This window comes from Cavia porcellus, unplaced genomic scaffold (genome assembly GCF_034190915.1).
Source record: "Cavia porcellus strain 051 isolate PalLab524CR breed Dunkin Hartley unplaced genomic scaffold, mCavPor4.1 scaffold_31, whole genome shotgun sequence".
Classification (NCBI taxonomy): domain Eukaryota; kingdom Metazoa; phylum Chordata; class Mammalia; order Rodentia; family Caviidae; genus Cavia; species Cavia porcellus.
Genome location: NW_026947514.1, coordinates 671,346 through 694,141, shown reverse-complemented (window position 1 = coordinate 694,141; position 22,796 = coordinate 671,346). Strand labels below are relative to the sequence as shown.

The 22,796-nt window shown below is 59.6% G+C and overlaps 2 protein-coding genes across 7 annotated transcripts in view; one reads left to right on the top strand and one right to left on the bottom strand.

Moving 5' to 3' along the window:
* Ahnak2 (AHNAK nucleoprotein 2) overlaps positions 1-10,247 on the bottom strand; it is a 34,092-nt gene extending 23,845 nt beyond the window's left edge. For 3 of the 5 annotated variants that reach the window (XM_063241204.1, XM_063241207.1, XM_063241206.1), the window contains exon 1: positions 10,118-10,245. In XM_063241204.1, the coding sequence (XP_063097274.1) occupies positions 10,118-10,172 (55 nt within the window). In that variant the 5' untranslated portion in view covers positions 10,173-10,245. Of the gene's footprint in view, positions 1-3,451; positions 3,636-10,117 lie in introns of those variants that run through there. The other 2 variants (XM_063241208.1, XM_063241205.1) reach the window with 2 other exon arrangements.
* A 5,130-nt stretch (positions 10,248-15,377) lies between these two features.
* Positions 15,378-22,143, top strand: Clba1 (clathrin binding box of aftiphilin containing 1). 2 transcript variants are annotated; one of them, XM_063241357.1, is made up of 5 exons: positions 15,378-15,818; positions 17,964-18,109; positions 19,265-19,394; positions 20,893-21,009; positions 21,974-22,143. In XM_063241357.1, the coding sequence occupies exons 1-5, from the start codon at positions 15,813-15,815 to the stop codon at positions 22,136-22,138; spliced, it is 564 nt and encodes a 187-aa protein (XP_063097427.1). In that variant the 5' UTR covers positions 15,378-15,812; the 3' UTR covers positions 22,139-22,143. The 2 variants fall into 2 exon arrangements, with proteins under 2 accessions (XP_063097427.1, XP_003463193.2); XM_003463145.5 differs by having other exon boundaries at positions 15,380-16,666.
* The last annotated feature ends 653 nt before the right edge of the window (positions 22,144-22,796 follow it).

Here is a 22,796-nt window from a genome sequence, read left to right as displayed (position 1 = left end):
TGCATCTTTCCCGATAACAGTTGCAAAATTCTACACAAAGTCAAACACAGGAATGATAAGCTTCACACCAAGAAATCTAGAAACTGAGACCAACCAAGAAATCGCGCTGCACCAGGAGAAGGAGTATGGAACAGATCCTGCTGAGGCACGAAAAGCCATCCCGGGGTGGGGGCCGTGGTGGGGCCGGCGGCTCTGCCCTGCGGCAGAGGCCTCTCCTGCCTACAGGGAGGGTGCTGACCAGGACCCGCACCCCCTTGCTGCCTTTAGCTCTACCAGTTTTTCAAGTGATGTTTTTGATTCTTAAGCGCCTTCACTGCGCCAAGTACTATGTTTACTGCTCAAGAGACAGGAAGTCAGTAAATCAAAAGGGCCTCAATCCAGCCCATCTCGGGTTCTGTGAATAAAATTTTACTGGAACACAGAAAAAACAGAACCTCCTTACAAACAGGACTCCAGGCCCCAGACCCTTGACTGGTACTAAACGTTCAAAGAAAAAACAGTGCTGATCGGACGCCAGCTCTACACACAGGCCTGGCTCCAGGAACAATTTCCCTGGTGACAGGGGTGAGGGTGAACCCCAAGCCACCCCCAGGGGATCTCAAGGCTTCGAGGGCCCATGCATGGTCAGCATCCAGAGTGAGGCCCCTGAAGCTGTATATCATGGGGGTGCGCACCCCCATTCCACAGGGTGCCTCCTGCCCCTTGGTGGGTGCTGTGGCCTTGCACACATCCCCTGAGCAGTCAGGGAGCCAGTCTGCGGCTGTGGGTCCGGCTGCATCTCTGGCCAGGGTTCCTGGACCCCCAAACAAGCTCACTGAGCTGGGCCCTGCACTGGCGCAGCCCCAACGGTTCCTGACCCCTCTTAGGCCTCTCTACCCTCCTCTGAGGTGGCTGCACCCAGACCTGGCTCTGGCAGGATGGACGGTACCCCAGGGTTGGCTGTGAGGAGGCCAGGAGCCATCAAAGCCTACCTCGCCCCCTGCTTACCATTCCTGATCCCTAGCACCCCTCAAGAAAGCCACAACGTCGATTTAGGCATCTGTAAAACCTACCCTAGGTGAGGTGTCAGTGCCCAGCACTCTGGTTGCCCCCAAGCCTCTGTTCCCCAACCAAGCAAGAAAAGGAAGCCCTGCCTCTACCCCGGCACACCCTCGGCCATGCGTCCTTGTCCCCGTGATCCACCTCACTGGACACTCAGACACCAGCCTGCACCCCAAGGTCCCATCACCACTCTGCACCTAAAACATCTTCCCCACCAGACCTGACTTGACTTTGTGGGGGCCCAAGGGTAGGGAGAGCATGGTATGGGGGCCAGGTGGGGGCTCTGGGCCAGCTCCCCTTCCTAGAAGCTAGGGCAGCACAAGCAACCCCGTGCTTTCCGGGGCTCAGCTTCTCTCTTGTGTCCAGAGACTCACTTTCCGCCCCCAGTGTGGAGCCTGGTGGGTAAAGGGAAGACACTGAGGCCAGGGGAGCCACCTACCAAGATAAGGAAGGGACTTCCAGGCCCAGCAGAGCCCCGCCCCACACAGAACCACTTCCGTGGGTGACTGCATGGCAACTCCCCATGCCCTGGAGAGGAGGGCTGGCCACAGCTCAGTGAGGTCCACCCTACCCACACCAACCCACAGGGCTCAGGGAGTGGCGGGGCTGGCCTGTGGCCACACAGCTGGGGCACTGCCAGGCCTCTTTGTACCCCAGGGCTGATTTCAGCCTAGGGGACACACAGGAAGGGGGACGTCCTGCCCGTCCAGCCCCCTACAGGAGCACTAGGCCTTGCACCACACCCTCTGTCCACAGCCTAGCACTGACACTGGAGTAGTGACACTGGCTGTTGACAAAGACAACATGAAGGTGACATACCTGAGCCAGCCCCAGCAGTCCTGTACTAGCACCTGCACCTCCCAGACACCTGTCCCTCCACACAGTCTCAGATGCCACCACTAAGCTCCTCCTTGCACCCTGAGAGGGACCCAGGACCCCTCTGCTCCCAGCTGGGTGGGATGAACTGCACCCCAAGCTGGGCTATTCTAGGATGGGTCCTGAGTACCCTGGCAGGTGGGTGAGGGCCTGGGGTGTGGAAGAGGAACTCTGCCTGCACACACCACCCCCCTCTAGGGGTGCTGAAGCAGGGCCAAGAGGAGGGAGCCACTGGCTGGAGCAAAACCCAGCACTGTCCAGATTGGCCTCCAGCTTAGGGACAAGATCTGCAGATCACCAGGGCAGCGGGGTGGCCTGGTGCAGGATGCAGGGCATGTGAGGACACAGGTGCCAGCCAGGATGGGCCCAAAGGTGGCCTGGCTGTGGGAGACTGAGGCAGCACTCCCTGGGCTGGGATCCTGGAATGATGCTCAGGCTGCACCCAGCCTGGAGCTTCCCTAGGAGGGTGCCAAGCTCTTCTGGCTGTCACGGGGCCTGCAGACCCCGTAGAGCACACCCAGGTGGCTGAGGGCTGGCCCAGCCACTCCCAATGGCTCCACAGATAACTGGGTGAGGGACCAGAGCAGCCAGGCCTCTGAGGAGGCATAGGACTCCTCTCCCACCAAGACCATTCCCCACCAGGCCTGGCCGCACCCACAGGCTGTTCCTGCCACCTTCTCCTGAAACAACCTTTTGTGGCTCCCTGGCATCATCCATCTAAAGCTGCTCCTCCTGCCTAAGCCCCTGCCTGGGGTTGATGGAGCCTCAGCTGCTGAATCTGGTCATCCTGCCACGGCTTCAGGAAGCTGCCAGGTCCCCAGTCCCATGGACACTGGCTCACACAGAACTCAGACCTCGGCAACAGTAGGTCCATAATGAATGCTAGTGCCAGGAGTGGGGGGAGGGCAGGGAAGGAGCCGGCCAAAGCTCCTGCAGGGCGAGCTCCCACCCTGCATCAGCACCCAAAGCCTGGGACCAGAGGGGCAGCAGCGAGCCTCAGCCACCTACTGGAGAAACTACAGCAGAAGTAAGTGTGCCAGCCCAACTGCCAGGAGCTCAGCAGTCAACAGGAACAGCCCTACCCCCTCCCAGGGGGACCCACTAACCCTAGCCTTTCTGTGGAGGCTGCCACCCCAGGCTATGGCCCCATCTGGCACCCCCAGAAAAGCAAAACAGCCCATGCCCAAGTGCCCTCTGTGACCCCACCCAATCCCAGACCCCCCAGTCCCTGGATTCACTCTGCTCAGCTTGGATCTGTGGGTCCCACTGATGAGAGGGCCATGTGGAGGCCCTGGCATCACTGCCCCCATATCCCAGGCTCCCCCCAAACCACCTGCCAGAGCCAGGGTCCTCCTCCCTCGCTCGCCTGGGGTTGGCAGCTCTGGGAGCCAAGAGGGGCTGCCTCAGGGCCTCTGGGTCCAGACAGCCCCTGGCAACGCCCTCCCAGCCTGCTGGCCTTGGCACAAGTTAGCAGGAGCTGCCCTCTGGCACCAGCTCACTTGCCCCCCACTGGCTGCCACCCCACTCCACTGACCTGCGAGTGCTGTGGGCAGGTGCCCGGGCTGAAGGGGGCAGGGGCAGGCAGCTGCCTAGCACACACCAGCTTGGCCCCAAAGAGCCCAACTCCATCTCCGGCTCCCTCAGCTCCTTCCCTCCCAGTCCCTCCCCGCACTGTCCCTCTCTCCTCTTCAGAAGGCTGAGCCCTGCCAAGACCCCAGCTCCTCCAGGGAGTGGGCAGGGCAGCTCCCGCATAGGCTGGGAGTGGTTGGCCCCCCAGTGCCCAGCCTCTTCAAGCCAGTGAGCAGGAGCTCACCGCCCGCCCCCCCCAGCACAGGCAGCTGACTTGGGAGGAAACGCCTGCCTTCTGAGTCACACCCGCTGCCCTGCCTATGCAAGCCTGTGCGCACAATCCTGCAGTGTGGACGGACACAGACATGAGGCAGAGCCCCCAAGGCCTGGCCTGTTTCCCTGTGGGTGCCAGGGATAGGATGCTGGCTGGGGTGCAGGGAAGAAAAGGGAGGTGCTGTCCAAGGGCAAACTGGGCCAGGTGTTACAGTGCATGCCTGTAATCCCAGAACTCAGGAGACTGAGGCAGGAAGATAGCTGAAGTTTCAAGGCCAGCTACACAGTGAAATCACAACCAGCCTGAACTATGTAGCAAGACCCTGTTTCAAAACGAGGAAAGAAGCCAAGGATAGGTTGGGCCTGAAGGCAGCCTGACCCCCCAAAATCTGCCAGCATACATGTCAGCCTCACTGCCCATTGCCCTTTATCCTGTGGAAACACCTCCCTGTCCTAGATCTGATCCCCATATCTAGTACACTGCTGCCCAGCCTGCCCCTCCCAGCCCTGCTAGCTCTGAGAGCCTGGCAGGCCTGGGCAGGGCCCACAGCTGTGGAACTGCTGTACCCTGTGCCCACAGCTTGCGGCAGACCTGGCAGCTGTGGTACCTGCATCCGCAGGCAGGCCACAGCAGGCCCACACAGCTGGGTGCCCAGCCCAGTTTCCAGGACAGAGGGCCAAGTTGGCCTTGGGCAGTCAGTGTGAGAACGGTCACACGAGGGCCCATGGTGCTGTCCAGCACACCAGGTGAGGGCAGCTGAGGAGCTGGGCTTTCCATGCAGTGGAAGCCAGGATGGCAACAGCAGGGCCCAGCCATGCCCAAGGCCTACCAGGGGGCACAGCCAGGGAGGGGTAAGAGGCCCAGGGCACCTATGGTCCTGGATGGAGAGGGACTGAGCAGCAGCAGGACCCCAGCAGGTCTGCTAATCCTGTTGTAAACAGGCTGCTGTGAAAACCCACGGTCACAGAGAAGAAAGCAACCATGTGGTGTGAGGGTCTGTGGACCAGGCCTGCTCCTGTGCCTCCAGGAGCCGTGGGCTGCAGGACCTCTGCCAGGCAATCAGCTCCCAGGGCCACAGTCTGCCCAAGTGGGCCTACATAAGCTGCCACTGTGTTCTCCCGAACATGAGTGTCTAAACTTGAGCCAACCACCAACTGCCTCCTGGTTCCCAGCTGCCGCCCTGGCTCCCAGGCTCCCCTGGGCCATGCAAGGAGCCCTGCAGAGGTCCCTTTTCAGCTGTGCCCACCTCATGGCACGCAGAGGGAGGGCCTTGCAGCTCTGGTCCTGCTGTGTGCTGTGTCCTTCCTTGGCTGGAGGCATAGCCTTCCCCAGCACAGCATCCACCACCAGGAGGCCGTGCATCCCCAGGCCCTCTGCAGCCCCAGCACACACTGTGTGTCTGCTCAGCACAGGGTCCCTCTTGGCTCAGAGTCAGAGTAGGTGCTGGTGCTGGATGCCTCAGGCTGGGGTGGACTGGTAGGAGGAAAGGTCGGGCTGGGTGCTCCACCACGGCCTGGCCCTGACCACCATCCTGCCCCTCAGAGGCTCCCTCCCACTACCCCCGCAGGCCTGACCAGCTTGCCTCAGCTCCCAGGGACTCCACTGCCTGGCTCTGACTCAGGGTGCTGGGCCAGAAGAGAGACAGCAGCATCTCCTGAGTCCCCATCCTGGACCCTAAGACCTGAGTGTCCAGGTGGGCCTCGAACACCCACACACACTGGGGTCTGCCCAGTTCCTGGGCTCCATGGAACTCAGCACTCGCAGGGCCAGGGGGGCAGAGGCAGCTGAGAGTGAGTCAGCAGACAGAGAGCTAAGCATTCATTCCTAGTGGATGTGTCAGGAGGGGGCCTGTGTGCCGCTGTCACCAGGAGCACAAGGCCAGGAACACACATGGGGGCCACCCTATTCCCTGCCCATGAAGGCCACGCTCTCCCACATGGGCTTGCACATGCAGAGGCCAAGAGCTGCGGGACATGCAACTGTCTCAGGGCGGCCTTGGCACTGCCCCCTCCCTGGGGCAGATGGAGGCCTAAAGCCCAAGCCCAGACCTGGCCTGGGCGGGCTGAGTCACCAGAGGCTCCAGATGCCTGCACCTGGGCAGCCCTGGAGGCAGGGTTCAGCTGTGGATAGGACCCGAAGGATCCCTAGCCACCCTGCCCATGGGAGACCATCAGCCATCCTGTCCCCTTCGTGCTCCTGGCTGCCCCTTTCCACCCTGGCATCTATGCCGTGTCCAGACAGGACTGAGGCTTGAGGCTCCTTGCCTGGGGACAGCCGGCAAGTCCTGCGGAACCCTGAGGAAAGGAACCAGCCAGAGGCTCCGAGGAGGACACACCTCCTAAGCACAGCACATCCTCTTCCGGAGGAGGCCCACAGGGTGCTGTGCAGGGCTGCAAGATCTGCTGGGATTCAGGGAGTCAGAGCTCGGCCTCACCCCAGGCCCCTGCCTGGGCCCACATCCAGCTTTCCATGTAAGAAAGTGCTTCTGACTACTAAATATTTATGCAGCGAGGCAGACCTTGGCTCTGTTGGCCAGTGGCTTCCCAAAAAAGAAAAATGAAGGGAAACCTGGAGACAGAGGCAGGCGGGCAGGGTTTAAGACCACAACCTCATAGGCCACCGTGGTTCTTACAGTGAGGTGATCAGAATGGACCCAGTGTCTTCGCTGCACGCACTGAGGCTCCACATATGCCAAGGCCCCGGGGTTCACCCTGCCCACTCTGACTCTATACCAGAGTCAACCACAGGCCAGCCTTACCATTGCCCTGGAGCCCTGAGACAGTTGGTGGGGGCTTTGGGGTCTTCTAGCAGTGGACCTGCACGGCTCCATCCTCACCACCAGCCCCACCCCAGCCCTAGCCACTGCTCCAGGCTCCCCCAGTCCCCTCATCTGCTTTTCCTCACCCCCTTCAGTAACCCTCTTGGCCTCTGCTGGTCTGGCCCTTCCTTCAGGAAGCCCTCCTCGACTACACCTGAGGCCACTGACCACAGCAGTGCCAGATTCGCACTGTCTGAATGAAAAGTCGATGGATCCCTGTCCTGTCCTGGTGCAACACCTCAGGCCCCAGGGTCCCCAGGGCACACTGGCCCTGGGCAGCTCTCAGACACAGACAGACAAGGGTCAGCTTCCCTAAAACTGACACTATCCTTGAGTGCAGGACCAGCCCCCAGGGGAGAACTCAGCTTTTCAGTCCAAGCAAGGATGCCAGGGATGCCCAGATGGCCAGCGCCTCACCTACCTTCAGGGCTCAGGGCTGCCTCTGCCTTCCTGGTACATATACTTCACTGCTCCTGGGGCGGGCTGGCCCACAGCAGACCTTAAACACAGGCCTCCAGCAGAGGACTCACAGGAGCGAAAACAGAAGGCGCTAAGGCGAGGAGAGTAGGGGCTGCCCAGCAATCCAGAGGCTTCCTGGAAGAGGCAACAACCACTCTGGCCCGAGATCAAGCTCATCCAAGTGGAGAGAAGGGAAAGAAGGCACTCCTGCTGCAGGCCAATCTGTGATGGACCTGGGAAGGGCAGGGCACTCAGCTGCCTGGGCACTCTGTCAGCTTGACCCTCCTGTCCACCCTTGGGACCACCCACCTCTTTCCCTAGCAGTACCAGGTACAAAGCCAGAAGCCAGGAGGCAGCCTGGTCAGCTCTCTAAGGAGCTTGGGGTGTTGTCAAGAACACATATCAAGGGCTGGACCAGGGTGCACCCCTGGAACCCCAGTGCTCCGGGAAGCTGAGACAGGGAGCAGCAAATGTAAGCATAGCCTTGACAACAGCAAATGGAGACCCTGCCTCAAAAGGTTAAAATACAAAAAAGAAAAATTAAAAAAAAAAAAAAAAGAAGGGATCAGGGGATATAGCTCAGTGGCCTAAGTGCCTGCCTGGCAAGCGCAAGGTTGTGAGTTCAATCCCTGGTACCAAAAAAAAAAAAAGGTTAAAATAAATTATTTTAAATGCTGGAAATATCTGTGTGAAGGCCTAGGGTCCAATGCCCAGGACTAAACAAACACCACAGCCACCATCCGCAATAGCTTCTGAGAACCCACCTCAGATGGGAGCAGGGTAACCTCAGAGCCACCTTCTCAGTGCCCATCCCCACCTGAGGAAGGCCCGAGAACATCCAGTCCCTGCAGCCACCCTGCCCATCAGACACACATCCATGTCCGAGGAGTCTGGTGAGTCATGATCAGAGAGCTCCACCCTGGTACAGGGCTCTGCCTTCTGTCCTCAGCCCAGTGTCCCACTGGTGTGGGCAGTCTGTTCCCAGAGGGGCTAGCACAAGACTTCCCTGGCACTTGGTACCAGCCCCGTGTGGCAACCCAGGCCCTCCAGGGCTCAGATGTGAGGCCACTGATCCCATCCCATAGCATAGAGGGCACCAGCCAGGCCAGAGCAGCACTGCCCCTCATGGCACTCTCAGGAAACGCCCAGCCATGCCATGGCCCACCCAGGCCACCCAGGTACCAGGAGAGCCACCCAGGCATCTCTCGCCATGTGCCTGCACCTATCTGGAGTACTGCTGAAGAAAATGATCAGGATAAACCACAGGCACCTGTGGGTGCAGGGATCCAGGCTCCCTGCCCCTTTCCCATTGCTCCGCAGGGCAAGGCACTCTGGAAAAGGTGTGACATGCAGCGCTCATGTGATGACCTGCGTGGTGTCACTGCATAAGCTCGCACCCTTTGGGCTCCAGCTAGGAAGGAACTGGAGGCCCAGCCTTGGGCGGATCCCTCTGCAGCAAAGCAGGCTCCTGGCTCAAGCCATTCTTAACACGGCCACAAGAGGGCGACCTCTGCAAAGAGGACCAGAGGACAAGCTGAGCTGGACAACGGACAGAGGACAAGCTCTAGGAGGGGTGGACAGCAGGGGGCTCAGGAGGACCAGGCACGGTGTGCAGAGAGGGCAGGCCTAAAACTGGCAGAGGCAAGGGCAGGCCAGGGCCAACAGTTCTGGTCTTCTGGAATGCAGCTGCAGAAGGTCTGACCAGCCCTAGGGGTGTCCTTGTCAGGAATGCATGCCCACAGGGCCCTGAGGACCTGCATGCTGGGCAGAATCCTGCAGTCTGATCTCTAGCTCTGATCCCACAGGATCTGTAGCAGGGCCATCAATCCCATTCCTATGTATTCTTTTTTTTTTTTTTTTTTGTCTTTTCCGTTTTTATCGGTACCAGGGATCGAACTCACGACTGCCTGCTTGCAAGGCAGGCGCTTATGCCGCTGAGCTAAATCCCCAGCCCCCATCAATCCCATTCCTAAGAGCACATGTTCCTGTCTGCTCCAGACAGGCCAGAGAATCACTGCAAAACACAGGAATGAGGCCCTTGGTGGGGAGGCAGAGGGTAGGTGAGACAGTCCAAGAGCTGCAGCCAGGAGCCGAGGACCAGGAAAAGGAAGAGGCAGTGTTGGAGCAGCCCTCCTGGAGGGGAAGAGGCAGAGACACAAGTCCTCGAGCCCCCTTCTACTGAAGCTGACCCAGACCCAATGACAGAGCAAGGGCTGGGGCCCACAGCCACTGGGCCGCCATTCTCCCACTTCTCTGGCGGGCAGGGCAGACATCCTGGGCTCCCACCTGGCAAGGAAGGCCCAGACAGACCCAGGGGCCTGGACTCCCTGTGCTGAGGCCCTTCAGGCTAAGCCTTCCATTGGGCTTCACCCTCACCAGACAAGAGGGCCTGGGAGTTCCTGGAGCAGGTGGAGGGCCACACCCAGACCAGACACCACTCTGCATCACCAGCAGCCTCCTCTGCCTCATCATGTTTTCTCCAACGAGTGGGGTCCGAGTCACTACAGCGCTGTCACAGCCCCTCACCAGCCCTGGCCAGATGCCCTGGGTGTGGCCTGCTGCAGCACTGCTGACCAAGCCCAGAGGCCAGCTCTGGCACAGGATCGGGGCGGAGGCTGAACAAGAGCACCAGGTGCCCAACTCCAGCAGCCCTGCAGGTCACTCCATGGGCAGCACCATTCCTGCCCAGCACAGAGGAGCCCTCAGGTTTGTGCTTTGACCCCACTCAGGGCCCTTACTAAGCCCAGACCTCAAGCTTTCCCCTTGCCTCGGCCAACACCCAGCTGGGGACACACAGGAACACACCGTGGCCCCTGTGCAGCCTGGACCCCACTCTGAGAGTGGACAGGTTGCTCCCCAGCGCACGTCGAGGCCAGCTAGCTCCGCGCCGACGCCGGCCCTGCCCGGCTACAGCAGGACAGGGATGCAGAGGCAGGGACAGGCAAGGGCTGCAAAAAGAGGCAAAGTGAGCGCAGAGACAGGGTGAGCGCGCGAGGCGCGGCGCGGGAGAAGAGGCCAGGACCCGCCCGCCCGCGGAGCCCACCCGCCGGGGCAGGGCTGCAGGCGAGGAGGAGGCGCACCGCTGCCGGGGGCTCCGGGCCAGGTGGGCAGCACTACGTGGAAGCAGTCGCACATCGCGGCGGCCGGCGGTGCGGGCCTCGGTGCCCGGCTCTCCAGTCGCTCCCGCCGGCGGCTTCAGCTCTCGGGTGCGGGCGGGCGGGCGCGGGCTCGATGCCCTGCGCTGCCGCGGGCCGCCAGCCTTGAACTGCGGACACTGCCCGCACTCCAGCCCCGGACCCGCGCTGGACCCGCCCCGGACCCCCGCGCGCCAGCCTCATTCAGACCATTGGTTGCGCCGGCCGAGGCCCCGCCCCATCCCGCCCCGCCCCCCGGCCGCAGACCCTAAGCCACGCCCCAGCCACGCCACCTGCTAGCGACCCGGGCCCCGCCCCTCCGGCCACTGGAGGCGCCCCGCAGGCCCCGGGCGTCCTTCCAGCCAGCTCCGAGCCCCCGCCTGCCTTCCTCGGTCAGGGGAGCACACTGAAAATCAACTCGGGAGGGACCTCTAGATCCTGCGCCCGGCCGCCCTTTTTTATGTTAACCTGGGGCGCAGTGGGGTGCAGGAGTCCAGGGAGGTGATGACATGTGATCTGGGCTCACTAGGGCAAGGTGGAAGGGGCGAGGGGTCTGTAGAGGTGAGGCCAGGCTAGTTGGTCCAGTGAAGACCTTGTTCCCTGGGCGAAGCTGCGGTGCCTGCAGAGAGTGTCCGACCTCAGCCGAGATTCACCTTGTCTGTTCTTGTCAGGAGCCTGGAGACGGAGACATGGTCAGACAATAGGCCCCCACTCGCCCTGCCTTGGAGCTGGGGGCTGTGGTGGACCCAGGGAAGCCTGCAGAGTTGAGGAGCTGGGGGCCGGGGGTTGGAACCTCTGGGGTGAGCCACACTCAGGCTGAGGGCAGGAAGGGGACTCCAGACAGGGAGTGCAGTGGTGTGGCTGAAAGCAGCTAGCTGAGGTGGGCGCTGTTGAGGGCACTTTGGTGAGGTCTGCTGAGGTCTGGGGGCGCAGAGACAGCTGGGGCAGGGGGGCACTGCCTGACCCAAACCACCAGCTGGTGAGGAAGTAGCAGGTTCTTAGACACTCTGAAACCTAGTATGGGGGTCTGGGTTGGCAACCTCTCTGGGATCACTCGGGTGCCACACAGAGGGGCACATCAGGGAGAGGCAGGGGGCCAGGGCTCCAGGGTCTGGCACCTGGCTGGTGCCAACCTGGGGGAGGAAGCCCCAGTGTGGAGTGGAGCCCTGCAGCCAAGCAGGTGGGGAGACAGCTGTAACAGACCCAGAACGGACAGCCACCACAGAGGACCTAACCCAACCCTAACCCTAACCCCAGCAATGTGCTGCTCAGGCCAGGCAGATGGACACACACATGCCTTTCTTGGGGTGAAACACTGGGTGGAGGCATCCTGTGAGCAGTAGGGGCACAAAGAGGCTGGGCTGCAGCAGAAGAGGCCCACAGCACACACCATCACAGATCACAGGTCAATGTTGATGTCCCACACGCACACACCCTAGGCCCACGTGCAGTGACAGACACACCAGGACACAGACCTGCATGCACTTGCACCCAGGTGCTTGCACTCCCAGACATGCAGGTGAGCCAGCCGGCCAATGACTCATGCCTGGCTGTTCCTGTTTGCTGGGCTGCAGCTGTCAGGCAGTGTGCCAGCAGCAGGTCAGACACACTGGAGCAGCTGCCAGGAAAGGCCTGGCAGCCTCCTCCTGCGGCATGACAGGCACAGCCCTCTTCGGATAGGGATACTGGGTCTCACCTCTCCCCCTGGTGAATAGGCCTGGGTGTATGGAGAGGTGCCTGTGGGGCTAGGCGTGTGTGTCCCTGTGTCTCGGTGTATGCCTGTCCCTTGGGTCTGCCAGAACCTCAGCCAGCTCATCCACTGTGCCTCAGTCTGGTTTGTGAGCTGGGGGCACAGGCCTGAGAGCAAGTCTTGTGGAACCTAAGGACACAGACCCAGATCCCTGTCCCCCCTTCACTAGGTGGATAGTCTTGATGAGGTCACTTAGCCCCTGGGCCCTGCTGAAGTGAAGTGGCTCTGTCAGCTTTGCAGGGAAGATGAGGATGGACCCTAGTGAGGGGCAGGGATTGAATCCTGGGGCTCCTCCACCTCTGCTCCTCTCCAGGCTGCCCTGGCAGAAACCAAGTGTGAGAGGGCTCCCCAGGTGTCATGCTGTGGAGACAGTGTCCCTGCCCCCTGGGGAAGGCTGCTCTCTGGCCTAATGAAGCCTGCTCACCTGCAGCCCCCAGATTCAGGGTGGGAGTGGGCAGAGTCCCTCTGCTCCAGGGGTTGGGCCGTGGTCAGCAAGCTAAAGACTCTAACCAAGCTTTTCCTCTACTGCGCATCTGGGAACCCCCTCCGGTTGCAGGCCAAATGGGTCAGACACTTGGAGAACTGCCCAGAAAGCTCTCCACCACGGGGCCCATCTGATCACCCTGTATTCCTGGGGCCCTGTGGGTTCTGTCTCAACCAAGACATCTCTGGAAAGACCAGCCCACAGACAGACAGGTTGCAGGCAGGTGGGGAACTGGCCTTCACCGCCCCCCAAACTCCAGCCAGAACCTGTTCTGCCAGGCTCCAGGATCAGATTGCTGCAAGCAGGAGCAGGGAAAAATGGGGGGCTGCGACACCCTATCCTCAGTCCTTCCTCCCTGCAGAAGCCTGACCACCTTCATCTCCTGCCGCAGAGCCCTGTGCTGCCAGATTTCTGTCACCATGGCTCAGTTCCAGCCTATTTCCCCATCCCCCTCTAGGGACAGAGGTTGAGCTATGGATGGCCAATGCTGCGTTGCTCAGGAATCAACATCACCCACCCCTGCATCGAAGGAAAAATGGACCCGAGTCAGGGTCACACCAGTGCATATGAGGCCCGACTCCTCTAGATGTCATCCGAGGAGTGCTCTCAGCACTGTGCCTGACACTCTTCCTCCCCAGATGGGGTGCAGGCATGGGCGGGGCCTGCTGAGGCGCCCATTTCACCCTGCCCACCTCCCCACCCGCTCTCCCGCACTCTCCTCGAAGCAGGCTGGGATGCCCACAACATCAATGATTGATGCTTCCTTGTGGTACTGCAGCAGCACAGCAAAAATAGCCTCAGCCCTGCCCTGCCTGCCACAGTCTGCTAGAGGGGCATGATGGGCAGGGTAGGTCCCCTTCCCTTACCCAGGGGCAACTGGAGGGCTCCATCCTACTGGCCAAGGGCCTAGGACAGCTTCTTCTCCCTTCCTGTCTACAATGGCCTTGCCTCGACCGCCTTCCCAAGCCAGCACTGAGTGCTGTGCCAGTTCTGAGCGCAGCCCACAGCCCAACACATGACTGGGATCTGGGAGCTGGGCCCCAATATGGGAGGCATATCGGGGGGCCGCATTCTGCCTTTTGTCCCTGTGTCTGAGCCACCCCTGTGAAGTGGGCTCCGCTGGCTCTGGGGCTGGTCCTGCTGCTCAGACATCACAGGCTGACAGAGGCAGGGGACTGGGGTCCCAGGATCCTGGGGATGCGGAGTGTGAGGATATCTCATGCTTTTGCAGAACAGCACCTAGGACCTAAACTGCCTTCCTCCTGAGACTGGGCAGGGAAGTCCTGAGACAGAACACTGCAGGGTTGGGGCTGTGCGGACACTGATGTTGGAGGGCAACCTGGGAGGGTCACCTGGGCTCCTCCTCCTCCTCCTGAGGCACTGCACAACATCCCTTCATGGCCTCTGGGGTTCATGGCTGTGTCTGCCACACCCTGGTTTTGATGGGGACCAACTCCATCGGGCCCACTCCCCCCCAGCAGGTGGCACCAATTCTGCTTGAGCAGCTGCTCCCTCTGCAGTCAGGCCCCTAGGGGAGCCCCTGGTGGCCAGCCCTGGGGTTGCATCCTGTGTGGCTGTACCACCCTGAAGCCTGACAGGGGCCACACCCTCCTGCAGGCTGGGCTGGGCACTGAAGACAGGGTCCCTCTAGCTTTCCTCAGTGGGGTCACCAGAGATCACCCAGGCACATTAACCAAGTGTTGGATGCCTCGAGGGAGCCCAGTCTCCTTGTCTACCTTGCTTCTGGGTGTCAGCACCACTTGGCTCCTGCCCCGAATCTCCAACCTGTTTGTGTTTCCCAACTATGACTCTGACCTTCCATTTTTTGTTTGTTTGGTTTTGCTTTTGAGACAGGGTCTTGCTGCTGGCCTTGAACTATGGAGCCCAGACTGGCCTTGAACTTGCAGCAATCCTCCTATCTCAACCTCTCAAGTGCTGGGATTCCAGGTGTGCACAACACCTGGCCCCATTTCCTTCTTAGCTCCTGGGGAAGAGGGTGCAGACATCTCTGAGGCGTGACCCTCAGCTGTCATGCTGGGAAATGCAGGTCATCCCAGTCAGGGTCCCCGGGCTGAGACCTGGATCCTACGGCTGCTGCTTGGCTCCTGGGTCATTTCCTCTGACACCTGATCTGAGGCCTAGACAGGGCTGGAGCAGGCAGGTGCCGAGTTGCTGACAGCTGGGAAAGCGGCTCCAGCCCCACTCCCCATCTCCCCGTGGGTCAGGACCTCGGTTCCCCTCCCTGTACACAAGGACATTTCACTGCCTGGGGCTCCAGGACAACGAGGACAGTGGGCAGGGGGAGCTGACCACTGGAGATGGACAGACAGCAGGACATGATGAGGTAAGCTGAAGCTCACTGCAAAGCCAGACAGCTGCAGGGCCACTGCTGGCGCCAGGGGTAGAGCCAAGACCTAGTCCTGAGCAGTCTGATGGCAGGGGCCCCCTGGGCGCTGCCAGGCCACTCTGTCACTCCGGAAGTGGGGGTGGAGTGGCTGCGGTCCCAATGCAGAGAATGATCTCATCTTGTCATTTTAAAATCAAAATTTTCAGTGCCTTGGCAATAGATGGGTAAGGACTGGGTAATTCACACAAGGACAAGGCTCAAGGAGTCCGGAGGGTGGAGGCGTGGAAGCCTCACTGCGAAATGAGGGTGGATGAGAGGGCCTGGCGCTCCCTTCCCAAGCCGGGGTGTGACTGCAGGGCAGCTGGGCAGCTCCAGTGGACTGCAGGAGGCTAGGAGTGTGGGCCTGAGGTGGGGCATACGCTGGCAGACGGACAGGGCTAACTCTCAGGGCCCTCACTCTGAGCCAGTGGCACGAGAGGGGGAAGCTCCGTGGCCCGGGCTGGGCCTGTTCTGCTTGGGCTGGCTGTGAGAAGGCCCGGAACTGCGCGGCCCGAGAGGACGGGGGGGGGGGGGGGGGGGGGGGGGGGGGCTCCTGCTCTTCAGGTCGTACTCAGCCTCCCGCAAGGGCGAAGGGCCAGCTTGGCTTGGGGCCCAGGCGTCAGTCTGCGCGCCAGGCGTGGGCCCTGGTCCTCGGGGCGCCCCGTCCCTGTGGGGAGACCTGCAGCAGCCCAGAACCACACGGTGCAGGCTCGACTCGGGTTGGGGGGCGGCGATGGCTGCGATCCGTGCCGCGGAGCGCTAAGACCGGGGAGGAGCCGGCAGACAGGGGCTAGACACGCGGGGTCGAGAAACCAGAGCACCAGTCTAGCTTGGCCCGGGGATTTCCCCGCTTCTGGGGTGGGACTGGCAGGTCCTGGCCACGCCCGTGCAGCGTGTGGCGTCACGGCGGCGGCGCAGGAAGTGGGCCGGCTGGCGCCGTTGCCAGGCAACGCGTGGCGCGGGCCTTCGGGGCCGGTGGGTTGCAGGTTCCTCGCAGCCGGGTTCGCAGCCTCGACGCGCGATGAAGGTGGGTGGGGGCCGGAGCCCCGTCTCGGAGCCCGTGCCCGGCGGAGCTCCCGGCGCGCGCTGCCCTCGGGCCCACCGGTAGGGCTGTGCTCACTTCCCTCCGGGGCTCGCGCGGGCGCCCACCCCTCCCTCCATCAGTGGGTCCTCTGCTCGTCACATCTGTCCGGCCCCAGGGTGCGGTCCTGCACCAGACCCGTCACCCAAGCGCCCAGACTCCAGGCGGCGGTGGGGCACGTGTCCCTGCCACCCAGGAGCTGTGGGCTCCGTGGCCGCACGTGGACTCCCCGCAGGAAGCGAGGACCTCCCCCACGTCCCCCCCCCCCCCGCGCGCGCCTGGCCCATCCAGCGTGGCAGAGGGGCTGGCAACTCGGCTCAGCGGCTGCATGTCCTCCGAGCTGCCTCCCATCCATCTGCTGGCCTGGTTGGATGAAGATGCAAGGCCAGCAGGAGCTCCAGGGAGAGTCCTTGTGTGATGCTAGGGAACCAGGTGAGGTTTCCCTTCATCAGGTAGCTGGGGGACAGAGTGGTGACAGTTTGGAACGTAAAGGGACCTACAACAACAATCAGCTGCTGAATGGGACAGCCTGCAGCTGTGGGGAAGAGGACCTCCCTTCCTGCACCGTGGAGGGTGCAGACCCAGGAGAGCTAAGCGGAGCTTGGGGGGAGTTCAAAGGCTTCCAGGAATCTTCAGCCAAGTTTGAACAGTTTTCACAAAGCCCAGAAGTGCTGCAGAGTCCTGCGGAACCTCAGTGGTGGAGAACTCTTCCTGCCCCAAGAGAGCATTGTTTGCAGCAGTCACACCAGGACCGACCCTGGGTGACAGGAACTGCCGTTGACCCATCTCCAGAGGTATTTCTGCAGTGCTTGTCACCTGTTCAGTGGGCAGTGTGTTTCCCACCAAAAGTCCTGCAGATCTCCTGCAGGCTTTAGTGCACTGGCCAGGGGTGGGGGCCTGCCAGCCTTGGAACATGCTGTTCTCTAGGCCTTTGTCCCTTGCCAAGTGGTTGGCCATCCTGTCCTCCTGATGTTGCAGAAATGGATTATACCCAGGTCAGGTGGAGCCACCGAAGCTGGTCTTTTCCCTGACCACACCTCCCCAGGCCTGCCATTTCCCCTCAGCAGTGGCGGCCCTGGTGGGCCCCATTCAGGGTCTTGGAAGGAGCTCTTTGCCCAGTTCTGAAGCTGCAGCTGTGGGAAGTCCCAGCTCCTGAGAGTAATCACGGTCCAGTTTCAGAGTGATGAATTGGGGAATGTCCAGCCCCTCCCTCAGAGCTGACTGCCAGCCTTTGTGTGTGCACGCACACACACATGTGTACGCACGCACACACACATGTGTACACACACACACACACACACACACACATGCACACACAGTGCACCTCTGGCCCTCTTTACTAGTGGGCTCTTTCTCCTACCGCTGCTCCCTCACTGGGCTGACCCTTTCCTGCTGCTCTGCCTCTTCACATTACTCCTGTTTCCGTGTCATCTCTTCCAAAACTGGTTCACGTCAAACACCAAAGGCCAAAAATAAGGAAAACCACTAAGGAAACCGGATGGACCTTCAACCTCTGACAGGTCCACTCTTAGTTTAGTCAGCTCGCTGTAGTGCTTATTGGAAATTAGGGTTTTTTTTTTGTTGTTGTTTCTTTGTTTTCCTTTTTATCGGTACCAGGGATCAAACTCACGACTGCCTGCTTGCAAGGCAGGCGCTTATGCCGTTGAGCTAAATCCCCAGCTCCAACGTGATTGATATATAAGGGAACATTTAAGCATAATGGAATTTTGCTGGACACACTAGGCAAGTGTAGAAACTTTGCCCAGCTGAGCAGTGTGGAACATACACACATTCCCTGTACACTACAGACATCTCTCATGCCCAACCTACCAGGAACCTGAGGTAACATGAGGGGCACCTTCTCCCTGTGCTGCCAATGGAGTTGAAGTTGTGTCCTCACCCATGTCCTGTAGGTCTTGGTCCTGCATGATTGTGCACAGTGCAGAGTTCAGAAGTGACCGGCCATGGGTGGCAGCAGTGATCACCCAGTTAAGTGTAGTCAAGTATCAGTTTCATTTGTACCAAGTTAGCTTGCATAAAGCAGCCTAATGTATGCATGTCCCCTAACTTTGGAATGTTCTTTCTTTCTAGCCTGTTGTCAGCTATGAGAACATTTTTAGGTTTGCTTTTCAAGAGGTTACAGTTGAGCAGACCACTGAAGAGGTTTCCACCTTATACCATTTCTTAGAAGCAAACAAGGATGAAAACTCTGGCCTCTCATCTGTGCACAGACTGTGGTAATGAACTTAGGTCCAAACTCAGCAAGTCTCTCAGGAGCTCCGCCTTTCTGCTGTTTGCTAAAGTAGCTGTGGGAGGCTCTGTGCTTACTGCTTAGAGAAGCTCACTCCAGAAGCCACCTGTAGGCGTCCCATGAGAACCACAGCCCACGTGGAAGCTCCAGAGGTGCAGCCCCTATGCACCAAAACTAACTGACCCAGGCACCAGGCCTCTGGTGTAACTAGATGGGCCAGATGGGGCTGAGCATGGGCAGAGGGACCCCTGGAGCAGCCATCCAGCCAGCCACAGGCTCAGCCTGTGTTTTTCCTAGTGCTGCCCACAGGGCAAGGCTCTCAGGGGCAATCAGTCACAATTGTGTGCATCCTCTAAGGGCCCTGGAGGGAGGGGCCCTGTTGGAGTTGACAGGAACTGTGTTCAAAGGGTGAGGTATGAGCTGGCTGAGCTGCTGGAGACTTTAGCCTGAGACCTCCAGGAGGGGAGGACAGGGACTTCAGCAAAGCAGGGTTGGTGTCCCTGTCTTCCTGGGCATAGGGCTTGTCAGAACCCTGCAGATAGGCATTCTGCCACAGGGTTAGCCCTCCGTATGGCTCCTGTAAGGCCCAGCCCCCGGGAGAGCTGGGCTCCAGGGTAGCCCAGCAGGCCTGGGGCTAGTATGACTGGAGGATGGGTGGTACTCTGGGCTGGAGTAGAACCTGCTTTCACGGTCCGAGACACCAGAGATTAGGTGCTTATCGCATCCTGTCCAGTCCCGCAGTTTTTGGGCACGAGGATGTGAACTTCGTGGCAGACTTCTCAGCAGTGTCGCTTGCTGTGACTCACATCCCTCATTCATTTCTTCGTTCTTCACATTCCTAGTTCCGCTCTGTGCCCTCCGCTTTGTAGCCAGCACAGCCATAGGCATCTTGGTAACAACCCAGCGTACCCTGCCTCCCCCCACCCCATGTCTGTTCCTGGGAGGAGCCCTCTGAGCATGTGCACTGCTGTGGGGCTGCTGTGTGGAAAGACAGGCGGGGTGGGCATGTGGGTGACTGCTACAGCCCAGTGCAGCTGGCTGCTGCCCTGAAAGCTTCAAGGCCAGGTACCCTCTGCTCACACTGGGCTTTGGACCAGCTCAGAAGGCTCTCAGTCTCCTAATGGGTGCAATGGTTTTCCAGTTCTGAATCCAGGAAGCTCTGGAGAAGCCTTCAGAACACCAGCACTGTGTCCACATCACAGTTCCTCTGGAGCGAGTCTCACTGCCAGGAAAACCTCTTCCTTGTTCTCAGCATGGATCCTGCTCGGAAGGTAAGGTGGCCAGAGGACAGGACTGGTGGCATCTGCAGGTGGTTAGGACACTCTGATGACCATCGCCTGGCACAGGATGGGTGCTAAAAATGGTCTGCAGCAGGAGCACCCATCTTTCCTGGGCCTAAAGGCCGCTGACTTAAGTGAGACTTCGGCAGGGCACAATGGGAGGGCTGGGTGCCCCACTGGCATGGGCAGCATGGTGTCCAGACACCTGTGCACAGCAGCACGAGGATGAGGCACTGCAGACAGCACATGTGTGCTCAGAGAGGGTAGCCAAGGCCCTAAATTGTGCAAAGCCACAGCCCAATTTGGGCCAGGTGCTCCCTAGGGACTCCCTTAAGGAACTGAGGAAGGAAGACACTGTCAGGACAATCTGTACCTTCAGTGTTGTGGGCACAGGAGGCGGGGAATGGGGCAGGCTCTGGTGTGGGCATGGGGAGCATCAGGAGCCAAGGAACAGGGCATCTAGCTGAGGGTGCCCTCAGCAGTGGGGAAGGGCCGCCTGCACTCCTGAGCGCAGTACAGTAAGCGTCAGCCAGCACTGGCAGGTTGGCCTAGCAGATGGTCCATAACCGGTCCTATCCCCAAGATGAATCCCTGATGCCCCAGGCTAGACCCTTCAGAGGCCAGGCAGGGCCCTGGTAGGCGTGGCTGTGGTGCGCCACCATGCAGGGAGCTGAGAAAGTGCTCATTATGGGGAGGATCTTTCAGCTGCCACTCTAGAGGCAGAGACCTTTTTTGTTCATAGGTGCTATGGGCATTTTAAATGTGTAGGGGCTCAAAAAGGACTGCCCAGGAGCAGGCAGGTGGCCCTGGGGAAGGGCCGTGTGCCCCAAGGTTGGTCAGGTGTGTGAGGAGTGGGGAGGGCTCCGCCCCCTCTTGCTGCAATGGAAGCACATCCAAGGCCAGGAAACTGGGAGGGTCAGAGCAGGGCGGGGCCGCCTCAGGCTGCCAGTCTGCCTTATGTTGCTATAACACAGCCTCAGGCTTGTGTAGTTCCTAAAGTGTAGAAGTTTGCTTAGCGCCTCGTCCTGCAGGCTGGTGACCACAGCATAGCATGGCACCTAGTGAGGACTCCTTACTGTAGCACAGGGCAGCAAGGACATCACCGGGCAGGCACTGCCAGCCCTGGTCTCTCTTCATGTCTGTATAGATGCCGAGTGGAGCCTTGATCCTGGTCTGATCCTAGCTCTTCTGATCCTACTAGCCTCCCCAACCCCTCTCTAAATGCTATCAATATAGGAGTTTGGGGGCTGTACTTCCAACACGTGCCCTTCTGGGGGACACTTTCCTACCACGCAGGCAGGTTGAGGGGTGCATGGACCTGGAGGCCAGGTAATGACCAGCAGGTGGCAGAGCTGAGCAGGAAGCCCTGTGGCCTGACCTGTGAGGGAATTTAGTGCTGTTGTAGAATGAAACGTGACCAAGTGCTCAGGAGGGAACCTGATGGCCATATTGGCTATGACAGAGCTATGACAGAGCTTTGTTTCCCCAGGTCCCTTCTGGAAGCCAGGGCCACATCCTACAATGCCCCAGCCTCAGAGAGCCTGAGGAACTGCTGGCAGTCAGCAGCTTCCATCTACACCCTTGCGAAGCCCTCATCCAGACCAAGGTGAGGCCCACCAGAGAGGCCTGGGAAAGGTGACGGGGTCCACAGTCACACCTCACACGGCCCCCCTGCCTGCATGCCGAGTCTCACTCACTTCCTCCTGTGGTCTCACTCACTTCCTGTGGACTGAGGGAAAATGAGCTTTCTTGCTGCATAGGCCAGACTGGCAGTGTTTCAGTGTCACAGACCACAGATGTCAGCTACAAAGACTGGCTGGGGGCAGGATCCCTTGCATCAGGGTCAGACCTCACACCTGGCCCTGCAACTGGGTGGCTGGCAGACACTTCTGTAGGTTTGGTAAGCTCTCATCACAGGGTCTGAAACCCACATCTCCCCATCACAGCAGGAAGGGCAGGCAGGAAGGGCAGGCAGGAAAGCAGCTCTGCTGCCCAGGGGGAGGAGCAGGTGGAGCAGCCCCATGGCACGGCCGTCTGGTACCTGCCTCAGGACACATTCAGAACGGAGGATGGCCTGTGGAGGCCACAGCAAGGGCTAGGCTATAAGTTAGAGTTTGGCACAGGAATGGTGCCACCTTACTAATACAGGCTGTAGCTTCGATTACTGGCTGTGGGTGCCCCAAGTGGGTCCTCATCATGAGTGTACACAGAACCACTGCAGGGGCCCCAGGGGCTCTGTGCCCCTCTGCTCTTGGGCAGAGCTCTGAGATGGGGCCGAAGGACATCAGAAGTGTTGGTGACCACCTCACTCTCAAAGCTGGCACTGGGGAGTGGCCAGCAGCAGCTGTGTGTGTGAACACTTAAGCAGTCCCAGGGCCAGCAGGGAGGGTGGGGTCAGATGCAGCATAAGGGCCAGGAACCCACCTAAAAAACAGACCCACTCCCGTCTTGGGAACTGCAGGCTGGATCATGGAATTGTAAAAAGCTGGCCTGGTCACTTAGGAAGTCAGGTGGCTGTGACCTGCATCTCTAGTTGCACGCACGTAACCACACCCCTGCCCTTCTCACAGCCCTCAGGGACGCCAGGCAGCAGACAGGGGAGCCTGATTACCTACAGCCTCTTTCTGAAGTCGCCCCTTCATGGAAATGGACAGTGTATTACCATCCCACAGAAAAAGAAGATTTTTGCTCCATGGAACCTAAAAGTGGCATTCTTTAATAATAATATTTGCTAAAAGCAGGAGTACTTTGTATCTTTTTAAGGAATTTTCCATTTTCTTACTGATCCACTTTGGTACCAGAAACAGGGAACTATTTTGTGTCCCAAGATCTGTCACCCCCTCTGGTGGCCCTGCCTCATTTTCAGGTCCTGTTGGGATGCACGGAGGGTGTCCTGTGGCACAGCCAGCCCACATGTGGAGGGGCAGAGTGCTTGGTGCAGGCAGCCCAGTCAAGAATGTCTGGTGCTAATACCAGGCAGCTCGGTTGAGTCTGAGTTCAGAAGAAAGGGGAAGACACCGAATGTCACTGGGGAGACAGTGGCTGACATGCTCAGGAACCCCTGGGGTACTGTTCTTCACAGCTCTCACACCTTCACCCCAGCCTGAGAAGCCGCACACACAGCTTTCCCAGGCACTTGCTGAGGCAGCTCTTTCCTTCTGAGGGTGGAGCCAAGTAGATAGCACTGATTTTTTGGTAAAGTTTTATTAAATAAACAGGCCTGGGTAAGAGTGTGTCCTTGTTGACTCATTAGTTCCACAGGGACTGGTGCTAAATTCTTGTCCCCAGGCAGGCCTGAGGTTTGAGAAACAGTACTGGAGAGTTCCGAGGTTCTAGACGGAGACCCTCCTGGGGACCAGCTTCTCCAGAAGATGCTAGCATCCCACATCAAAT

Bases quoted from the DNA above. Each gene is read 5' to 3' on its own strand.
- Clba1 (XM_003463145.5), top strand. From the start codon at position 16,244: ATGAAGATGCAAGGCCAGCAGGAGCTCCAGGGAGAGTCCTTGTGTGAT. The intron at 18,110-19,264 runs GTAATGAACTTA...ATGGTTTTCCAG, and splicing joins TCATCTGTGCACAGACTGTG to TTCTGAATCCAGGAAGCTCT. The intron at 19,395-20,892 runs GTAAGGTGGCCA...TTGTTTCCCCAG, and splicing joins GCATGGATCCTGCTCGGAAG to GTCCCTTCTGGAAGCCAGGG.